This window comes from Bos taurus, chromosome 19 (assembly GCF_002263795.3).
Source record: "Bos taurus isolate L1 Dominette 01449 registration number 42190680 breed Hereford chromosome 19, ARS-UCD2.0, whole genome shotgun sequence".
Taxonomy (NCBI): domain Eukaryota; kingdom Metazoa; phylum Chordata; class Mammalia; order Artiodactyla; family Bovidae; genus Bos; species Bos taurus.
The window spans coordinates 20,296,530-20,318,039 of NC_037346.1; the positions used below are offsets into that span (position 1 = coordinate 20,296,530).

The window sequence follows — 21,510 nt, forward strand, 5'->3', positions numbered from 1 at the left end:
TGTGGAGTCCTAACCACTGGATCACTGAGGCATTCTCTCTTGTGACTTGTTCTGACCAACAGAATGCAGCAGAGGTGACAATGTAGGAACTTCCATGGCTGCGTCTGAAGAGCCCTGTAGATTCCATTTTTACACGCTTGGAATATTCCATCTCAGAGCCTTGCTCTCATGCTGAGAGGTCACACAGAGGAGACTTCAGGCACTCCAATCAGCTCCAAGTCAACAGCCAGCACCGACTATTGCTACATGACTGAGTCATCCTGGATCATGCCAACTCAGCTGAGCCTCCAAATAACCACAGTCCCAGATAACAACTGAACAGAAAAACCACCCAGCTGAGCCTAGTCAACATGCAGATTTGTGGGTGATAATAACTAGGGTCTGTTTTAAGCCACTGAGTTTTGGGGAAGTTTGTTACCAGTGATAGGTAACTGAGCACACAACTCCTCCATGCGCTCTTCCCAGACTACTAAAACGTCCTTCTTATGCCTTCCCTTGTATGACAATTCTCTTACTTCTTTTATCAGAGGAATCAAGACAAGGACTGGATCTCCTTCCCTCTTTGTATCTTTACAATAGAGAGGCTGCATAAACAGTAGTCACTCAGTAAGTCAATACTGAATCAAAATTATAGCTGTGGAGGGCTGGTCTTACCGATTCTCCAGATCACTGATTTCCATTAAGGTTTATAAGAATCATATGAAACTTTAGTAAATTCTTAGGAGGGTCACATTTATAATGTCTCTACAGCAGTGGATCCCAAAGTGTGGTCTCCAGACAAGCAGCATCAGCATCATCTGGGAACTTACTACAAATAAAAATTCTGTCCAAAAAGATACATGCTCCCCAATGTTCACAGTAGTGCTATCTACCATAACCAAGATATAGAAGCAAGCTAAATGTTCATCGACAGATGAATGTGTAAGGAAGACATGGTACACATATACAGTGGAACATTACTCAGCCGTAAAGAGTGAACCACCACTTGCAGCTCAGTGAAGCAAGTCAGAGAAAGACAAATCATCATTTATCACTTACATGTGGAATCTAAAAAATGATACAAATAACTTACTTAGAAAAAATACTTGCAGACATAGAAAGCAAATTTTTGGTTACCATAGGAGATAGCAGTGGAGGAGGGTAGGGTGGGGGAAGGTAAATTAAGATTTGTGATTAACATACATACACTGCTAAATATAAAGTAGGTAAACAGCAAGGATCTACTGTATGGTGACGGGAACTATGCTCAGTATCCTGCAATACTCTATAATGAAAAAGAACCTCTGTGTGTGTATGTATGTATACCTGAATCACTTTGCATACACTTGAAACACAACATTGTAAATTAACTATAATTCAATTAAAAAATTAAACACAAATTCTGAGCCCTCACTCCAGGCTTACTGAATTAGAAATTCTGAGACAGCCTCAGCAATGTGTGTTTAACCAGCTCTCCAGGTGATTCTGCTCAACACCCAAGTTTGAAAACTGCTATATAGAATAAGGTTACATTTATGCTTAAGAAATTCCTACATTTGGTTCCTGGAATTCACCAACTTGGAATGGTGTGGAGGACTTTTTTTTTCATAATATATGAAAAATGCTAAAAACAAATTACTATATATATTTAGGCTATGGATATATAAGGACTCTTCCTTAAGTCCTAGGCCTTAATGCTAGGCTGCTTTACCCTTTCTACCTAAATGGCACTTAGCTTGACAAATTTTCCTAGCTCCTGCTTTGTCAACACATCCCCAGAGCCCTAGGCACACGTGTCAGGATGTCCAGCAAGCCCTCACAGCTCACTGCTTCCTATTCAGTCTCCCTGGTGGAATCTCAGGAGGATCCTTGGCAGGAAGCAGAAAGCAGGAGGCACGCTGGCCTACTGGGACAGGCCTGCACGCCCTAGAGGACCACACACGACTGTCACCGGTAAAGTCTCCCCTAGTTCTCTCCAGTATATTCCTCACAGGCCATATCCAAACTAATGAAATGCATGTGTGTAATCTGCAAAGGCCTACAGACTCTGCTATGCTTCAGCAGCTGTCATATTAAAATTAACCCTGAAAGAGCTGTCATTTCTGATTCTGTTTTTCATCATTTCTTTTCATCTGCCTACTGGCTTCGTGTTTTGTATCAAGATAACCTATACCAAACATGTAGCAGGGAAGGGTGAGGCAAGGTGGCAGTGGCTTAGATGTTTTTACCAAGATGTGAATGCCCCCCCCGGCTGCTCTTCCTGCCTTTCTCAATCTATGTCTAACCCTGCTGGCAAAATAATTCTGCCACAATTCTGATCATGTCAGTCTCCTAATTAAAAGCCCTTCCATATCGCCCTCACCCCAAAAGGATAAAGTTCAAGCTCCTCAGTACTGCAGGCCAGGAATCTGCCCCTTCCCCAGCTCTATTAGTCTGGTGGCTCCCTACACAGTCCACACTGTTTCTCAACCCTGTGTCTCTGCTCATGCCAGAGCTGCTACCCACAACCACAAAAGCTGAGCCTCCCTCCAGTCCTTCATCTGGTGAGCTCCTCATTTTCTGGAGCTCAAGTCAGGCATCATCACCAGGAAGTCTCCTCTGACAGCCCGCGATCCTCTATGGCACTTCTGGGCCACACTATACACTGAACTCTCAAGGACCCGAATCCTGCTCTCTGCCTCATTTACCTTTGTATTTCCATACTCTGCATAATGCCTGGCACACAGCAGGTACACAATAAGGCTTTAAAGAACAGGGGAGCACAAAATGAATGGGCTTCTAAGAGTGAATGTAACTGCCCCCTGGCCAAAGTCATGAGATGAGGCAATGTGGTTGACTTATTTTGGTGGTTAAATTACACGTGAAATTACTTATGTTTTCTGTCACGAAATAAGAAGATAGCAGAATCAAAGTCCATACCTGCAAGCCTAAACTTCATACAGAAACACCCTACTTAAATCCTCTTTAAACAATTTATCTTTCTTAACACAGGGGTAAAATGCTTAAAATCCATACTAAGCAGCTCTCAAAAGTAGCTCCTGGTTGGCTTCTAAAGGATCACTTTTAGAGATATCATGCTTAAGAACATTTCTCAGAATCCTAGATTATGGCCATGGGCTCCTCTTGTCTGCCCTGAAGTGTGGGATGAGGGCTGCAAGTTCAGGGAGTCGTGCAGGAAAGTCAGAGTGTTGTCTCCAGGATGAACACAGACATTTTAAAAAGTGACGCCTTGCTGCTTTCTTAGAGGCAGAATATGCATCTTGAAATAAATTTGAAAATATGGTATCTCGAGAGAAGGCAGTAATTTCTGAGAAGGGATGAATAGGGAAGGAAGTTCTATGTTTCTCGAAAATGACCATCAGAGTCGTGGCTGGAAAACAGGAATCACCCACCAAGCTTTCTCATGATGATGATTCTTTCCTCTTTGCTTTGAGCAATTCCTTTCAAGCTATTTGGAAGGCAGTTTTTATAAAAAGCTTTTTTTTTTTTGGGCCATGCCACATGGCATGTAGGATCTTTAGCTCCCTGACCGGGGATCGAATCTGTGCCCTCTGCACTGGAAATGTGGAGTCTTAACCACTGGACAGCCAGGGAAGTCCTTAGAAGGCAGTTTTTCAACTCAGACATCTACACAAAGATTCATGAAATGGGTCAACAAAAGACAGGCTGCCATTGGAGTAGGGTAAGCCTTTGACTGCGTGGATCACAATAAACTGTGGAAAATTCTGAAAGAGATGGGAATACCAGACCACCTGACCTGCCTCTTGAGAAACCTATATGCAGGTCAGGAAGCAACTTAGAACTGGACATGGAACAACAGACTGGTTCTAAATAGGAAAAGGAGTACGTTAAGGCTGTATATTGTCACCATGCTTATTTAACTTATATGTAGACTACATCATGAGAAACGCTGGGCTGGAAGAAGCACAAGCTGGAATCAAGACTGCCGGGAGAAATATCAATAACCTCAGATATGCAGATGACACCACCCTTATGGCAGAAAGTGAAGAGGAACTAAAAAGCCTCTTGATGAAAGTGAAAGTGGAGGGTGAGAAAGTTGGCTTAAAGCTCAACATTCAGAAAACGAAGATCATGGCATCTGGTCCCATCACTTCATGGCAAATAGATGGGGAAACAGTGGAAACAGTGTAAGACTTTATTTTTTTGGCCTCCAAAATCACTGCGGATGGTGACTGCAGCCATGAAATTAAAAGATGCTTACTCCTTGGAAGGAAAGTTATGACCAACCTAGATAGCATATTGAAAAGCAGAGACATTACTTTGCCAACAAAGGTCCACCTAGTCAAGGCCATGGTTTTTCCAGTAGTCATGTACGGATGTGAGAGTTGGACTGTGAAGAAAGCTGAGCGCCAAAGAAATGATGCTTTTGAACTCTGGTGTTGGAGAAGACTCTTGAGAGTCCCTTGGACTGCAAGGAGATCCAACCAGTCCATCCTAAAGGAGATCAGCCCTGGGATTTCTTTGGAAGGAATGATGCTAAAGCTGAAACTCCAGTACTTTGGCCACCTCATGTGAAGAGTTGACTCATTGGAAAAGACTCTGATGCTGGGAGGGATTGGGGGCAGGAGGAGAAGGGGACGACAGAGGATGAGATGGCTGGATGGCATCACCGACTCGATGGACGTGAGTTTGAGTGAACTCCGGGAGTTGGTGATGGACAGGGAGGCCTGGCGTGCTGCGATTCATGGGGTTGCAAACAGTTGGACACGACTGAGCGACTGAACTGAACTGAACTGAATGAGCTTAGAAACTAGTTCTGAAGATGCTGTTCTGCAAGCAGACTGGTTTTGCTCTGTATCAGAAACACTGCCAACAGAGAAAGGATTCCAGGGAGAAAGGAGATTCTGCAGCCTCGGGGTTGCTCACACACACATCCTGAGGACTCCCCTGCCTCATCCACCCATCTTAAAGCTGCTTCCCTCATTAGAACAGTGTTCTCACAAGTTAAGCATGCAACTTCAAAACAATTATATGCATGCCAAAGTCTTTAAATCATAATATGCCTGTCAAGAAGAACATGGTTCCATCCCAGCTCCCTCTCAATCCTGTATATCAATGAAGACAGGGTGATGAAGGCCATCCTCTACAGAAGAATATGATTAAAAGTTAAAGTCAGGATGCTGAAATTATCAAAGTTTCTGCTGCTCAGCAGTAAAAACCATAAAAACACTACCGTCAGCCAGTGCCGCTTGTAAAGACATCAATGTGCTTCCTCATCACTACGCTTAGAAACAGCAGAGTGATAATCTCATTTTACATCTACTGTATTACGGTTCACAAAGTGTTTTCACAGATGTTCTTATTTGATTTTCACCATCAAACTGTGAAAATTCTTACTCCCATCATACAGGTATCTCCAAACTCATTTATCTAAAGCTATGGAGTCAGAAAGCAGCAGAATGAGAACCAAAATCAGCTTCCTGGTTCTTCCAAATCTTGAGCCCAATCTGTTTTTAAAGAACCTTTGCGAGTTCTCTTATTTCTGGGGAACACAATGGAATATCCATCACGGTAACTTCCTCAACCATAAGGTCAAGCATTTCCCTCTCCATTAGTCTTCATTTACTGAGTTTCCACTGCTTCCTAACCAATGCCACTCTGGAGGTACCATGCTGTAGGAAGGACACAAAGCAAACCAGTTATGACCTACCCCGTCAAGAAGCTCAGCCTCTAGGCAGAGAAGACCAGAGTCATTCATCTACTCAAGTATTACTGGACACTATGCTTCCCAGGCAGTGCAGTGATAAAGAATCCACCTGCCAATGCAGGAGACGCAAGAGACACATGTTCCATCCCTGGGTCGGGAAGATCCCCTGGAGGAGGAAATGACAACCCACTCTGGTATTCTTGCCTGGAAAATTCCATGGACAGAGGAGCCTGGTGGGCTACATACAGTTCACGGGGCCACAAAGAGTTGGACATGACTGAACTCTCTCACATCCACCCACACCTCCCCCTCCCACGTTATGCTAAGCAATGTACTAAGTGGCAAGATTTCAGAAACGGTCCTTGCTCTCAGGGATCACAGTCGAGAGGCAATGTGAAAAGAACAATCAACTACAAACTGCTTCTTGGCATATAGACCTATGTAAGACTCAACTATTCATGGATCCCAGACAACCCAGAGCCTCAGAAGTTTGGTCTTTTGGTACCTGAAGGTGACAGTGGCCCTTCCCTGATTCTTTCTATATCTCAACAACTGCTATTCAGCAAATGGTAATTAAGCCAGTGATCTTCTAGAGATGATGAAGTTAAGGATCTTGAGGTGTTCATGAGAAGACTATTTTTTTATGTTTTGGCCATGCCCGGAATCATGTGGGATCTTAGTTTCCTGACCAGGGATCGAACTCATGCCCCCTGAGATAGTAGCACAGAGTCTTAACCACTGGACTGCCTGGGAAGTCCCGAGACTATAGTCTTAGAAGAAGAAGGTGTATTTCGGTATTGCGACAACCTACCTGATAAAGGAAGGTTCTGGGAGTGGAGACATTTCCCTGGGAACAGAGACTGAAGTCCACCAAGCATACAGTGGTCCACCAACCACGTTTAGGTTCCTTCTGAGAACTAAGTCCTGGGAAGAAAGGTGAGCCCCAGAAAAGTCGTGTTCTGTACGTGAGCTGGCTTGTCTTGGAAAACTGGCAGCTCTTTAGACAACAGGCCAAGGATCTTTATTTTATTTTCTGGCTTCAAAGAATATGCCCCACAGTGCTAGAAGACAGGCACCTTCTCCCCAGGACAGAAGGGTGTCCTGGGAGCGTGGCGCTCTTACAGAATATCTTCCCATCTTCACAGCTATGGATGTTTCCTTCCAGATCGTTTGTTTAAAAGCAATTACTGGCCAGAGAGTGACTGTTCACCGCTCCTCAACTTGCTATTTATTTTAACCACTACCTGATCTTGAAGACATTGTAAGCTATAAAATACTTCACAGCAATGGAGCTCTCAATCTTCAGAAAGTGTACAACTGAAGGATATGCATCTCACAGAGTAGCTCTCTGTGAGGCCTGAGAGGGCCTATAAACTGTTAACAGTAACATCTACACACAAACCAATTAAAAAGCTGGTCAAAGGGGCTTCCCTGGCAGTCCAGTGGTTAAGAATCTGCCATGCAATGCAGGGGACACCAGTTTGATCCCTGGTCTGGGAAAAGTAAGCCTGTGTGGACAACTACTGAAGCCCACGTGCCTGGAGCCCGGGCTCTGCAACAAGAAAAGCTACCACAGTGAGAAGCCTGTGCACTGCAACTAGAGGAAGTCCATGTGCAACAACGAAGACCCAACACAGCCAAAAATTAAAAAAAAAAAAAAAAAAAGCTTGTCAAAGACATTAATTATTTCAAGCAAACACTCCTAAACCTCTGCTGCAGGACTCTAACATCTGAACTCCCACCAACAAATCAAATGATGTGCCTCTGTTGCTGAAGAGGGTGTCTAGATTGGTCTATTGAGAAAACCACAGACATACACCCCTCAGCTAACTGTAATGCCTGCGCTGGGTCAAAGATTCAAAGTCCAGAGACAGATGATCCCAACTTACAGCTAAAGGATGGAAGAAGCCCGGTTTTAATTTAGAATGTCTCTTTCATTCACTAATGAGGCAGCAGCTCACCACTGCAGGTGGAAGACGTTGGTAGTTGTCATGGTTCTTGGCTCTCTAATTAAGAGGATCTATTTCAAGTCATATACCAGTGCGGTTGATCCCAGTCTAACCTCACTCCTCTCCTTCGCCTATTAATACATGTGAACCTGCCCAACATTAACATTTACTTCAGATTTAGTCGCTACCAGCGGGACCTGTTGCTCCATAGCTCTGCGCTAATTATCCATCCAGCACAAGCAGTTTTTCAATATAGAACTGGAAGGGAGAGGGGGAGGGGATCGAGAGAACAAAGGGAGGAGGGGAGAGGTGAAGGGAGACAAGGAAGCAGAAAGACTGCCTTTTATTTCAGAGATCTCTTTTTTCGCATCACAACATGCAGATAAAAATGGTATAGGGCTCTGGACTTTTTTTTTTTTTAATATGCTGTTTCTGATGTATGGCTTGCAAATGTCCATTCAGCTAAGTGACACTGACATTTTAAAACTTGAACCAAAGGCAGTCGGAGAGACATGAAAATATCACCTAACCAAATTAAAAGCTTTGGTGTATGTCTTAAGACAAAAGGAAGCAGGTGGATGAAGAAATACTTAAAAAAGAACACACTCCATTTTCTCTCCCTGGACTGTCAAAATATTCTATGTAATACACACAGGAACACTGTTCGAACAGCCTTTCTGTACACAATACACCAACAGCCTTCCACTCGGTTCTCTTCTAAAAGAGGTCAGTCAAATGAACTGGTTAGGGTCCCTCCTGTCAGAACCCATCATTCTCCAAGAATCAGAAGCTCTCCAGCCCCACAAATGGTCATTTCAGTTGAAATAAAATATCAGACTAAGAAAGATTTCACTGCCTGCAGCCCCCTTCCCCATCATCTATGTCCCCTCCCCTTTTTGGGGTGGTGGTGGTGGGGGGGTGTTCAGCCAGCAAACAATAGCACTGAGCGGTTCTGATTTTTAATTTCACAGTTCACGGGTCTCATCCATCCACGTGAGGTCCACTACCAGATAAAAATCCTGCATTTATATTTAACGGCATTGTGCAAGACCGACTGCTGAAGACAATACATGCTCAGAACAGGCCTCTTCTCTCTGACTGGCCCTGCTGCTCTTGGCCAGCTCAGGAAATGTGTCGGTACTAGTCAAAACGGGATCGCTGACAGGACCATAGCCGTGTCTCAGCCTCCCAGCAGCCATCTTGATCTACAAAGGCATCTACCCGCATAAGAAACAAGCCTTTCATAAACTGAAATCAGTTTCTGTCCTGGAAAAGCTAAGAGGTGACGGTTCAAGTTTAATTTAAAAACATCTGTTTAAATTAAAAGCTGTATTAATCATTTCTCAATTTACTGGTCTGTGTCTTGAAGGAACAAAACTTAATGAAATTTAAATGTCAGAAGAAATAGTAAGCGTCCCCTGGACACTTGTGCGGGCATTAGCTTTTCCCTTCACGGATGGCCTACCTTTCAAAGGCAGGAAAGATGGTCACACTGAAGGATACTGAAGAGATGAAAGTGAAGAGAAGTTCATGGGGTCCCTGAACCTTATTTCTTCCTCTCCTTTATCCCAGCTACTGACTCAAATACAGCGAATGCCACGAAGTACATAAAAAGTACACGCACTGCTGGTTTTTCATGCAGAGCCTCAGTGGCTGTGTTAACAAGGAGGCCAGTGCAGTGCCAGGCCATTACAAATGCCCCATTGAGAAACTTAGCTAGTTGCGTCACTTCCACAGGCATATAATCCTTTCAAACTAGCTGACTGTGCCCCCCAATTTTATTGCCTTCTATGTAGAGCTTCATTGGCCGTCCTCCCAGTGAAGGACACCTGGAGAAGAGGATTACAAGTAGTGCAGGGCAAGGAGGAGGCGGGGAAGACCACCGGCACTTATACCAGGGGTTCGCCTCTGCTAACTTCTCTACCAGCCGAGCCCGGTGCCACAGGACCTGATCTATCACTGGCGTGGCTGTTCTTGCGATCCTGGCTTCTCCACAATGGAAAATGAGCTGGCTGCAAACATTTTAAAAATGGGCTTCATTCATTCACCTAATGATGGATGCTGGAGTCCACTTGTTTTAGAAAAGAGTCGATATTCTGGCCTCAACAGTCACTTTTTAATGGTCTCAGGGAACATTCCATGGGAAAGTAGAACAATTTTAACTGTGTATTCCATAAAAGTCTCCGAGGTATGGAAAACAAAGACTAAAAGTCTCCGAGGTACTGGGTACTGTTTTGTGGTCAAATTTCAGTGGACGGCCAAGAGTAAGGAAATAGCCAGGCCACACTCTCCTTGTGAACACAGCTCAGGGAATCTGGAACAGTTCACATCTTACAAATACTGGGCCTAAAATTCTATAAAGGTTGGGAAAATGAAAACCAGTGTAACACCTTAGATGTAGGGAGACCAACTATTTGAATCCAGCTAAATGTGGAGAGCAGGTTTCTACCCATGGCCCAGCTGCTCTTCCCCAAGAAGGATTTCTGCTTCATTTACTCTCCTCTGACAGGGTCTTCTTTAAAAAAAAAAAAAGGGAAGGAGGAGGCATAAAGCTACCATTTGGGCCAAAACAGCACAGGACTTATTCCCCTAGTCTTTGACTCTGCCGCTCGCCCCTCCCCCAAGTTCACTTAGAAACCTCAAAGCTCCCCGCCCTGCCCTGCTGAAGTAATCTCCTGGGCATGCTGTCAGACTGTGCTGTCGTGGTTTGATGCCACAGCTAAGTGCTGACTTGGGCTTCTGAAGCCTTCCAGTTATACCCCTGGTGACCTATTTAGGAGCTAAACACACTTGTCAGAGACAGCGCCATGATTCTTCCTTTCTGCCCACTGTTCTCTCACATGGTCCCCCACCAAAGAACAATCACCCTAAAGGCCTGAAAGTGTGCACACAAATGGTAAGACTTGGGGAAAGCCTGCATGCAGCAAGCATACAGGCCCTGGACAGGAGTTCTTTCCTGTGACTTAAATAACCAGCAGACATTTTTCTTACTTCAATGCCACAAACTGCAGCTCAAAGTCAAAGATGTCTGATATCATGGAGTCAGGTGTCAGAATTACCTTGAGTTAGATGACTAAGTGTCATCTCTGCCAGGCAAAACTGAGAGGACTACCAAGGAGGAATAAAGCAAGACACAGATAATAGAGCAAAACAATGTCAATATCAGCATCAATAAAGGTCAAAATTAGTGACAGAATTCTCCCTACATTTAAGATGGTCTTTCATAAAAATGGTAAGCAAGGTCAAGCAAAGTTAAATATGGCCAACCCAGGTACAGAACTATGGAATATTACAGGCTCAGACACATTTAATGAGATTCACGTAGTAAAATTTTCACAATGTATTTTGACCAATAACAGTTGATTGTTCATGGAGAAAGTTCACCGTAGAGTTTCTCCTTAGTGTTTCCAGAGCTCGGTTAAAACCAGGAATCAGAACTCTTGACAGTTAGTGAACATGGGAATTAAAAAGCTTCCAGCTCATCGCACGAGCCCATGGCTGGTAGAAAGAACAGGAGTAGCTCCACACTGCCCAAATTTGTAATGCAGAGACTTCTCTAAACTCACTCAAAGTTCCATGCATTTCATTGGCTTTTCTGCTCTGTTCTTTGCACAAATGCAGACAGGGGAACAAATACCCAGCATCCTTCTGAGGATCACAGCTGGATAAAAGCCTGTAAAATCATTGGTGCTGCCTGGAATTTAACCTTGCTAGCAATTCTGAGGTACCCCCACTCCTGCCTGGCCTGGAGGTACAGTGATGTCTTTGGCCTATGGATAAATTCAAATCCCACAGATCCTCTCCTGTTTTGTGCTGTGCTGTGTTCAGACGTGTCCAACTCTTTGCGACCCCATGGACTGTAGCCCGCGAGGCTCCTCTGTCCATGGGACTTCCCAGGTGAGAATACTGGAGTGGGTTGCCATTTTCTTCTCTAGCCGATCTTCCCCACCCAGGGATCAAACCTCCATCTCTTGCATCTCCTGCACTGGCAGGCGGATTCTTTACCACTGAGCCACCTGGGAAGGCCCCTCTCCTGCTCACTTGAGTTTACTTCAAAAAGAGCCTTATACAAGCCCAAAGCACTGAGAGAGACCAACGTTAGGTTCAGGCGTTGACACACTCTACCCTGTAACTAAGGCTTTTGTCCTTTCAAGACCAGGAAACATTTCCTGGGAGATACCCTGGATAATTTGTCAGAAAACAGGGGAAGGGCAAGGATTAAACACCCAAGCTACTAATACATAGGAAAGCAAACGTAATTAGGGAGAAAGGAACGGTCACCGTGTTTATGTTAACAAAGGTACCATCCGCTTCGAAGAACCCAGACATCATTTCTGTTACCCAACCAGTGTTTATCATTGCACGTCTTTCATTTGTGACACCACTAAGTATTATGCAACAGTGAGCAGAGGAGATGGGTCAGTCTCTGGCTTTTAACTAGTTTAGTGAGCACTGAGTATAGGATTGCAAAAGGAAAAGGAGTGTAGTTCTTTGAAAGAGTGAGTCAACTTTTTCATTACTTAGAAAATGTCATCAATCTGCAAGGTATACCTGGAATTTGCTTATTGTGAATTCAACAAGAGCTGTGTGTAATGGCCAAGCCCCTTTTCGCTGATGGGTCAAATCAACGATTTCTCCTTTTATCAGTGGTCCAATACACCTCTCAGTGTCTTTTGCCTCCCATACAAAACTTCATCTTTAGAAAAAAGAACAAAAAAGACAAAAAAAAAAAAAGACTTCATCTTTATTCTTATTTGTTGAGATTAGATTTAGAAAAAAATTAAGGCTTAAAGGATGAGGAATTTGATATCTGGAAATGGCAGGCAGAAAAAGGAGTCACCTTCTTATTCTTCTTAACTGTTCTTGAGTCATGGGAAAGGCAGTCAGCTAGTGACCTGTGCATGCGGCCTGGGCACAGTGACAAATGTGCAACACCAAAGTGCCTTTTTGAAATTTGGTCTAGGACTTGCACTGAATACAATGTCCTCCTCTTGCAGGAAATTGGCAGAGGGACAGCTGTACTCCTGTCCTGTCTCCTGGGAGGCTAGCATTATGCAGAGGTGCTCTCAGAAATGTCACTCATTGAATGGCAATGCAGCTGGCCCATGCTGTACTCCCTAGGGGTTTTAAGTCAAAGAAAGAGCAGTGGAGGAGGGAAGACAAACTTTTTCCCCCCTGCTCTAATTACTTAAAACTCTGGCACTTTAAAACTAGAATGCATTTCCAGGAGCCTGTGCGGCATTATCATAGTAAATGCCATCATAACCTCACCAGAATTTTCTACCAGGTTGGCCTGCTTAGCTACACACCCAAGGAATTGCTGTTTATGTGCTGGGGGTGGGACACGAAAGCCCAGAGATGGATTTTAAAACTCTTACCCAGAACCCAAAACAAACAACAATCAACTTCATCTATTTACTATTGTGCTAGCAACTTATAGAAGAAAAAATATACCCGTTTCTGTTAAGAAGCAGGACACCTGCATATCTAGGGTACCAAAACAAAAAAACAAAAAAAACCCTCTTGGTTTCTTTTATAACCTACATAAAACCTTCAAGCAAATAGTCTCTTTGTGCTGTCTCCCTATTTAGTGCTATCTGGGGTTAGATATAAAGATACATATAAACAGGTGAGGAGTTCACTGCAATGTTCGAACAAACTTTTTGTTCTTGTTAACTGGGATCAAAAAGCTCACTAATTCATCTACAGTTATGTCCACCCCAAGGCTGTTACCTATCAAACTGAGGTGATTAAAATCTTCCTCCTTAAACCAGGGCCCTCCATGTATGAGAAGTGCCTGTACACAGAAATTTTCTATTGTGGCTGGTGGGAGACAGGTGGTGGATTTTTTTTTATACATCCTCCATGGTAACTTCTAGCTTTACTTTTTTGTTAAGAGTGGTCACCCAGAAAAGCTGAAATAGCAGCACACCAAATCATTATAAGGTTCCCTCTACTGAGACACATCATTCTGAGTTCATGAAGAAAAATCCTTTACTTACTGTCTCAACATAGACAACATAGGCAAAGACATTAAAGTGTGCTTAAATCTACCATCTTTTACTAGGTAAGAGTAAAAATTAAAAAATAAGAAGATAGAGGGAGTGAAAAGACAACCCATAGAATGGGAGAAAATACTCGCAAGTCATGTATCTGACAAAGGACTTGTATCTAGAACATGTAAGAACTCTTACAACTCAATAATAAAAATACAAACAACCCAATTAATATCAAAGGATCTGAATAGACATTTTTCCAAGAAAATATACAAATGATCAAGAAGCACACGAAAAGATGTTCAATATCGTCAGCCATCAGGCAAATGCAAATCAAAACCACAGTGAGAGAGCATGTCATACCCATAAGATGGCTTTAATCAAGAAGACAAGTAATAGCTAGCACTGAAAAGGACGTAAGGAAACTGGAGTGCTCACACAGTGCTGATGGCAATGCAAAATGATGCAGCCCCTGGGGAAAATAGTCTGCCAGTTCCTCACAGGTTAAATGTAAGAGTTACCATATGACCTAGAGATTTTACTCCTGGGTATATACCTACGAGAAATGAAAACAGATGTCCATGCGAACGCTTGCACTCAAGTATCTGCAGCATGATTATTCACAACAGCAAAAAGAAGAAATAACTCAAATATCCATCGACTGATGGAATGGACTTAAAAAATATGGTGTGTGTGTGTGTATATATATAAAATATGGTAGTCATACATAGAACCGTTTTCAACCATAAAAAAGAATGAAGTACTCACAAATCTTAGAAGGATGAACCCCGAAAACTTACTGAGCCGTTCTGAGTACCACTTTACTTCTAGTCAAGAACTTAATAAAAAACAGTGTTTCATGCAACACATAGTAGTGACTATTTGAATTCCTTTTCAGCTCAAATTAAATAATTTATTTGCCTTTATGATCTGGCTTTTAAAAAATTCTCTTGGAAACACACTTGATTAAGAATTTTAAAAAGACCAAGATGAATCTCACCTCCAAGATTAAAATGAAGGCAGTACCTAACTATGACTTCTACACATTTAAACACGTTAAAAAACAAATAAACAAACATAAAAACCCCAATACCACATAACTCATTTACAAAGGCCTCAAACAGTCCTAACATATTAATGGAGCCCATCTGTAAAGTACTTTGAGGGCCTTAAAGAACAGCAGGAGATTGACATTTTGTGAGTAAACAACTCATCCCAAGTATTATCCTTATATTTTTAAACAGTGTTTATATGTTATCTTCAAACTATAGCACTCATTTCATTAGAATTGGCCCTTGAGCCCCACGTTAAGTTTACAAAACCTTTGGTAAAAATAAATAAAATAAACCTAAAAAAACAGTAAAGTTCACAAAGCATGCACATTGAAATTGAGTTAAAGTTAAATGGTAGTGGAACCTCAATGTCTGAGTGGATCATTTAAAAACAATACTACACATCCAGATTCCAACAAAACACAGCAAATGCAAAAATAAATAAACATAAAATCAAATTAGAGTTGTTTTTTAAAGAAATCTTTTAGCGGCTCTGCACAGCATGTGGGATTAGTTCCCCCACCAGGGACTGAACCACATCCCCTGCAGGGGAAGCAATACTAAGCACTGGATCTCCAGGGATGTCCCAGGTCTGTTTACTGTTGAATCGTTTTACTATGAGGGGGCAGAAGGGAAGGAGTTCAGATGCTGTCATCCCCAGTTCTTCAGTGCCAGGCTTCTGAGCACTCAGAATGTCAGAAACAAAAGATTTGTAAGATAACAGTAAAATAAATCTATTTTAATTCACCACTTGCTTGATACTATTCTAAGGACAACAAAAGCAGAAAAATCAGCCCCTTAGAAGTTCGAACAGTATACAGGTTTTCTACAAGGCAGTTTTCTACTGTGTGCGAAACCTTTCTTGTTATGACTCACTGAAAATTAAATATGCAAAACTCCAAGCTGAGCTTAGTTTTGCCTGTGCAGAGACCTTTTTACTCTCATTCTTCGAAAACCTCGTTTTGGATCTTGCTGCCAACACCAGAGAGAGGAAAGCCGGCCAACAATTCCAAATATAACATGCGGAGGCAAATGCTACAGAAATCTGTCTGACGGGAAGCAACCATGCTGAGGTCTGCGAGGGAGATGCACTTCTCAACCAGACCGTTCTGGTCCCTCAGACTGTCTGCAGCAAAATGCAATCAAAAGGAACTATTTAGGTTCCAGTCAGCCTCACTATACTCCCTTTGCTCCTGAGAACAATCCCATCCATCTCAAACAGAAAGATGGGTCAGCTGCAACTAGAGCTCTGCCAGTTTTCTAATTTTTTTTTTTAAAGGCTAATTTTTAGGGACCAGTCCATGGAGATCAGTATTTTCAGAAAGCTCAACAATTACGATAAAGGTCAGGTTCACTAGGGAACACTTGAAAACATCTCTTCCTAGTCCTCTACAGGCAAATTTAGTAACCCTTACCACCACTCTGAATAACTGATAAACCAGTTAAACTTGGATAAAATGGATTACCCTATTACTTAAACAAATATGAAGACATCAGCCCCTCAAGTTCAATTCTTCAGTGAGTCCAGGATTCTGAGCACAGGACAATCCATTCCCTCACCCAGAAGGTTATCAGAGAAAACCCAGAAACAGGGCTCCCGGTCTAATCCGGAAGAAAGGTTCCTCATACAGAGCACTGGCCTCTGAGAAAAGACAAGACAATTAAGACAGCTTATTGGAGCAGTCAATTCCTCCAGTAGGTTATCTTAGAAAGATCCCCTGTGATTATGTCCATGTCACTAAGTCCAACAGGTAAAGTTTGCTTAAAATCACTTCTGGAGCCTTTTATTAGATCCTGTTCACTGTGAGACAAGCTGGTCAGGCACACCAGAGACTGAAATTGGACTTGTCTCCCAGAGCTTGGAATGGAGACCCACAGCAGCACTGCGATTATGACCTACAGAGTTTGCAAAACTATCTTCACTTTTGTACAGTGTCCAAGAGGAAAATCATCATTACAGTAATATGCTTATGTAAATAATCCAGTCTTAGCCAGTTAAAAAGGGAAGCAAGAGAGAACAGACACACCTCCTAACCTCACTCTCACATGACACAAATAAGTGATAATGGGCCAAATTACCGAGCACACTCAGGAATCAAAATTCTCTGACACTATTAACTGCTTGACCTAACTACCCAGGTTGAAACGGTTAAAGAAATACTTCTGGGCTAGAAAGAGCGTGGGGTAGGAAGCAGTAAAGTGGGATAAACCTCACTTGAAAGAAGGCTTCCTGCCTTTGTACCAAAATCTACAATGTTTTGTGATTTTTGTAACTACTGAGATACATCAATGTTACATTCAGTACTGGCATCTTCAAAGAGGGAACTGGAGATGTGAAACAAGGGCTGTCTCATTTACTAGGATTCTCAAATCTCTGATTACCAGTTTCCATTCATGGTCTAAAAAAAAAAGTAGTCAATGAAATGCACAGTCTGAATCTCAAAAAGACAGAAGGAAAAGCACCTCCCTCTCTCCTACCAGCTAAACTAGAACTGTTAATTGTTACAACTTGACAAGACTTGGACTCATCTAGTGCAAAGATCCAGGAGTTAAGTTTTAGACTTTAAAAGCCCAATCTCAGGCAAAACAGCACACTTTCCCCCTGCCTGAGGTTTTTAATAAACAATTTCAGCTTGATTAAACAACTGATAATAAAGAGCCTACAAAAGTCTCACTCAGTATGGGAATCACCCTTCTTGGTTAACATTCACTTCATTCTAGAGGTAAAATATTAACCCATGTTTTAAATCAAGGAGTCTACAATTCACTCTTAGTATGTATCGAACACAATCACGAAACAAACAAAAGCAACAGGGAATAACTGGTAAGCAACACAATGCCACTCAGTACAAATCTCTTCTGTGCTCAACAACAGCACAGGAAATGTGACAGGAGATGGCTTACACCTTATAGGAAGCAAAGGCTAAAAACCACAGACCCTTCCTGCTGGCCTTAGTCACTAAGCAATAAAAATTTTAAAGCCATCAGCAAAGCTCCCCCAGGATAATCATTTTTGTCTCTGCAACATTACAAGCCAAGATGGGGTGCTCTCCTGGGCAAAGGAATTTTGGGAATGGTAATGGGAGCTTCCTACAAAACTTCTGACCACAGACTTAATTAGCCCAGTATCAGTCATCTGTCTAATAAGTGTTCCCAAACCTGCAATTAGTACAAATACACAATAGGCACTATTTCACCAACCTAGGGGCGGAATGTGAATAGAACTGTATAGAGAGCTTAAGGAAAACCTCACTTTATGGTTTTGTTTTGTTTTTTAAAGAGAAGGCTAAAAATGGCAATATCAAAACTGGTGGGAACAAATGCAACAGCCCCTCTCTTTCCCGCTCTCTCTGGCCCAGCCATCTCCTCTCGCAAACATCTGCCTCAGTCAACTGTTGCTGAACAGAACAAGAGCCATCCGAACAAGATGTGATCGGGGTCCCGGCGCAGATGTGGGATTTTTGAGGAAGGCCGAGGTGATTTCTCCTGGCAGGAGCTGGAGTTTACACTCTTCTTGGTCGGATTGTTCTGGGCTGAGCTGCTGAGGAAGATCAAGCAGCGGGCGACTAAACCCGGTCCCTCCCTCCCTCTTCGATCTCTCCCCTCCCCTTGCGTTCAGTAAGTGGGGGTAAGAAAAAGCGCCCGGCTTTCCAGCTCTCCGCTCCTTAAAAATGCCCTCGCGGAGCAGTGAAATCGGCGCCCAAGGGCAATTTTAATTGTCTAACCCGGCTCGATTTCCTAAGAGGCGGCAGCGCCGGGAGGGGAGGGAAGAGGCAGGCAGCTCCGACAGGCAACAGGGGCAAGCGGCGGGAGAGAAAGGGAACCCCAGCGGCAAGACCCCAGCTCCGGCCCCCGACGGGCTTCCGTCGAAAGGACTCCGAGGTTACCCCCACCGTTCCCCGGGAGACGTCTGCAAATCATATATGCAGCCAAAATGGCGCTGAGAATAAAAATATAATTTAAAGGCGGGTCGCCATATTGTAAACAGAGAAGCAGAGCAAAGGCGGACTCAGAGACACCCTCCATGATTTCTTCCACGACCGCGAGCGCCCAGGTGCCGGGTCCCTCAGGCCTGGACCAGGGCAGCTCCGGCGGCCGAGGGCTCCGCGCACCCACCCCGAGGACAGCCCATCCCGGCAGGAGCCCGAGGGCGGCGGGCAGGCGCGCGGGCGGCGAGCGGCGCAGGGCCCGGAGCTCCTCCCCTTCCTCCCCCGCCACCGCCGGCCGTGCCCCGCCGGCTCCGTCCCGGCTCCCCAGCGACTTCCAATCCCAGATGGGGCTCTCCGCACTCCTCCCCACCCCCACCTCGGGGTCCGGACCTACGGCTGCTCCTCCCCCTCAAACGGCCGGATCCGGGCCGCACCTGGGGGCAGGGAGGCGCTCGCCCCAGCGGCTGCAGAGAGCTAGCGGCTACAAGCGCCCGTTATCTCGGCCAGCAGGGGTAGGCCGGGTGAAGGAATGTGCCGGGAAGGGTCCGCCAAGGGGCTCCGGAGGGGGTCCCCAGACCTTACCAGCACTGGAGATGGAAGGCGGCCGGGCAGTGGTCACAGCACAGGAGGTCCCCACCTTCTTTGCAGCTATCGCAGCTGTCGTGGTTGGTGGCCCTGCCGCTTCTCCGGGGCTCCTTCTCAGGCTTCCGACTCCGCTTTTCGGCCTCGTCCGTCTTGGGGGGAGCCAGCAGAGCCTGGATTTGCTGCACACACATACAAATGGCGTGTGTGCACACTCGTAGCTCCCGGGCGGTCCGTCGCCCCCCCGGCGCAGCATCTCCGTCACCCACCCCTCTCCCCCCTTTTGTCCTTCTTCCTCCCATCCAGGCTGCTCCCAGAACCTCTTAGCCCCCGGAACCAGGGGGAGCCCACCCTAACCGCGTTCCTGCCGCACAACGAGCACCGCTTCTTCCAAATGGGGAGGATCAGAGTAGGGGGATGGGGAGAGGGTGCGCGGTTCCCTTCTCGCCACTTCCTTGTATGGACAGTGGGGGACTCCAAAGCCAGGCTCGGGAAGGGCCTGAAGCCCGGTACCCGGACGTGCTGGGGGAAGCACAAAGGGGCCGACAAGAAGGGGGTGGGGAGGCCCGCCGGTGCAAAGAGATGGAGTGGGCTGGCGCTTCGGGAGAGCGAATCGAGGGCGGCGGGTAGGTGAAACTGCTGCAAACGTCCTCGGCGGCTGAGCTCAGCCCCCCGAGTTGCAAAGATGGGAGGGAGAGTCTCGGTGAGGAAAAGCCCCCCTCCCCCGGCCCTCTTGCGCTGCGAGCTCAGGGCCGGCTTTGTGGGGCGGAGGGCGGAGGTTCCCTCCCGGCGCTGGGGGAAGGGGATGAGGTGGGCCACTCTTACCTCCATCAGCCCCCCCGACGTGTCCAAGTCGTACACGATCGTCTTGGTCTCCATTTTCTCCCACATTCATCCACCTCCCGGGCTGGGCGCTCTCTGCTCCGGCCCCCCCAACCCCGGGGGGAGGGGGGAAGCGGGGGGAGGGGGCGCTCCTGACCCCGGCCCTTCTTCTTTTTTCCAAACACGGGTCCCGACTTCCTCGCCCTGGCTCCCCCCCACCCCCCGGCCCCCAGTCCCCGGGACGGCAGCGTCCTCCCCACGGGCCGTGAGGGGGGAGCGGCCCCTCAGCCCCGGCCCGGCGGCTGGCTGCACGGTGGGTCCCGGCTCGGGGGGGGGGTCAGGCCTCGGCGGGGCCTAGTCCCACAGGCTAGAGCCGGCGCTGGCGACCGCTGGTCCGGCCGGGAAGGCTGGCGGGCGCTGCCATCCCGGGGTTGGGGGGATCGGAGGTGGGGGGGTGAGAGGTTAGGTGAGGTTGTGGTACGTGAGGTGACTGCGGGGAGGGTGATGGGGGGTGGTCCCCGGGCTCCGCCTCTCGCCGCCGCCGCCGTCTGCGTCCCGGCTGCCGCGCACTTGGCGCAAACTTACCGCGAGCGCCCGCAAAGCCACCCGCGCAGGCGCCCCGGGATCGCCGCTCGCCGCGCGCAACCGCAGTGACAGCCGGCGGCCGGGCTCCCGCGCAGCCGCAGAGAGGGGGCACCCCCCGGCGCGCAGCCGCGCTGGCATTCGTCTGGAGCGTCGAAGCCCCGCCTTTCAGCCCTGCGCCAGCGTACTGCGATGAAAGGGCGGGACTTGTGGTCTCGCGCAGGCGCCTGGGAAAGCTCCGAAGGGTCACGGCGCAGCCGCAGGAACACCGGGGCTCTTCATCCATTGGTGTTTGAGTGTAGACCAAGAGGACTCTAGTCTCGCGCAGGCGTGTTGCGGATGCTCCCCTCCCGTCCCACAATAACACAGTCGACTCCGGCGCAGGCGTATTGTCACCAGAAGGCCCTAACAAGAATGCTTCTCCTTTCGCCATTTTGGTAGTGGGTTATAGACTACCATGCCCTTGGAGTCCTCAGGAGTGAACAGAAAGGAGCAAAGTGTGGTGTTGGCTGGCGCTGGTAGGCTGTCGGTGACAGCATGTACTCCTAGGGATGTTGTACTGGACTGTTTGGTTCCAGCGTCAGGTGTGGCTGGACCAGGCGCCATATTGGTAAAGAGAAAAAGAAAAGCCATCGCGACGGAAAACGATGGTTTTGGTGTCGGGTTGGTTGGCTTCTGTTCTCTCTTCCCTCCCGCTCCCAGCAGTAAATTTTAGCCTGAGCATCCCTGCCTTTCGTAGTGATGGCACCGTGGAGGTCTGCCTGCCCGATACCACCCTCTTTTGATTACTCTCTCTGAAAACTGCCCTCCAAGAGGAAGCCAAAGGCTAAGAGTTTGTAATGCTGACAACGCCCAGCTACCTGCCCGCAGTGGACTTCAGCTCCCAGTTTGCAACGCGCCGAGGTCCAAAGGGCGAAGGGAGAGCATTGCACCCTGGGAGCAAGAATCGCG

The 21,510-nt window shown here is 46.2% G+C and overlaps 1 protein-coding gene across 4 annotated transcripts in view; it reads right to left on the reverse strand.

Annotated features, from left to right (window-relative positions):
• PHF12 (PHD finger protein 12) overlaps positions 1 to 20,586 on the reverse strand; it is a 39,917-nt gene extending 19,331 nt beyond the window's left edge. Inside the window, exons 1-2 of one of the 4 annotated variants that reach the window (NM_001192131.1) lie at positions 19,981 to 20,586; positions 19,156 to 19,337 (exon numbers count right to left, since the gene is read on the reverse strand). In NM_001192131.1, the coding sequence (NP_001179060.1) occupies positions 19,156 to 19,337; positions 19,981 to 20,046 (248 nt within the window). In that variant the 5' untranslated portion in view covers positions 20,047 to 20,586. Of the gene's footprint in view, positions 1 to 14; positions 7,963 to 9,061; positions 18,864 to 19,155; positions 19,338 to 19,980 lie in introns of those variants that run through there. The other 3 variants (XM_024979805.2, XM_059877854.1, XM_024979804.2) reach the window with 3 other exon arrangements.
• Between the last annotated feature and the right edge of the window lie 924 nt (positions 20,587 to 21,510).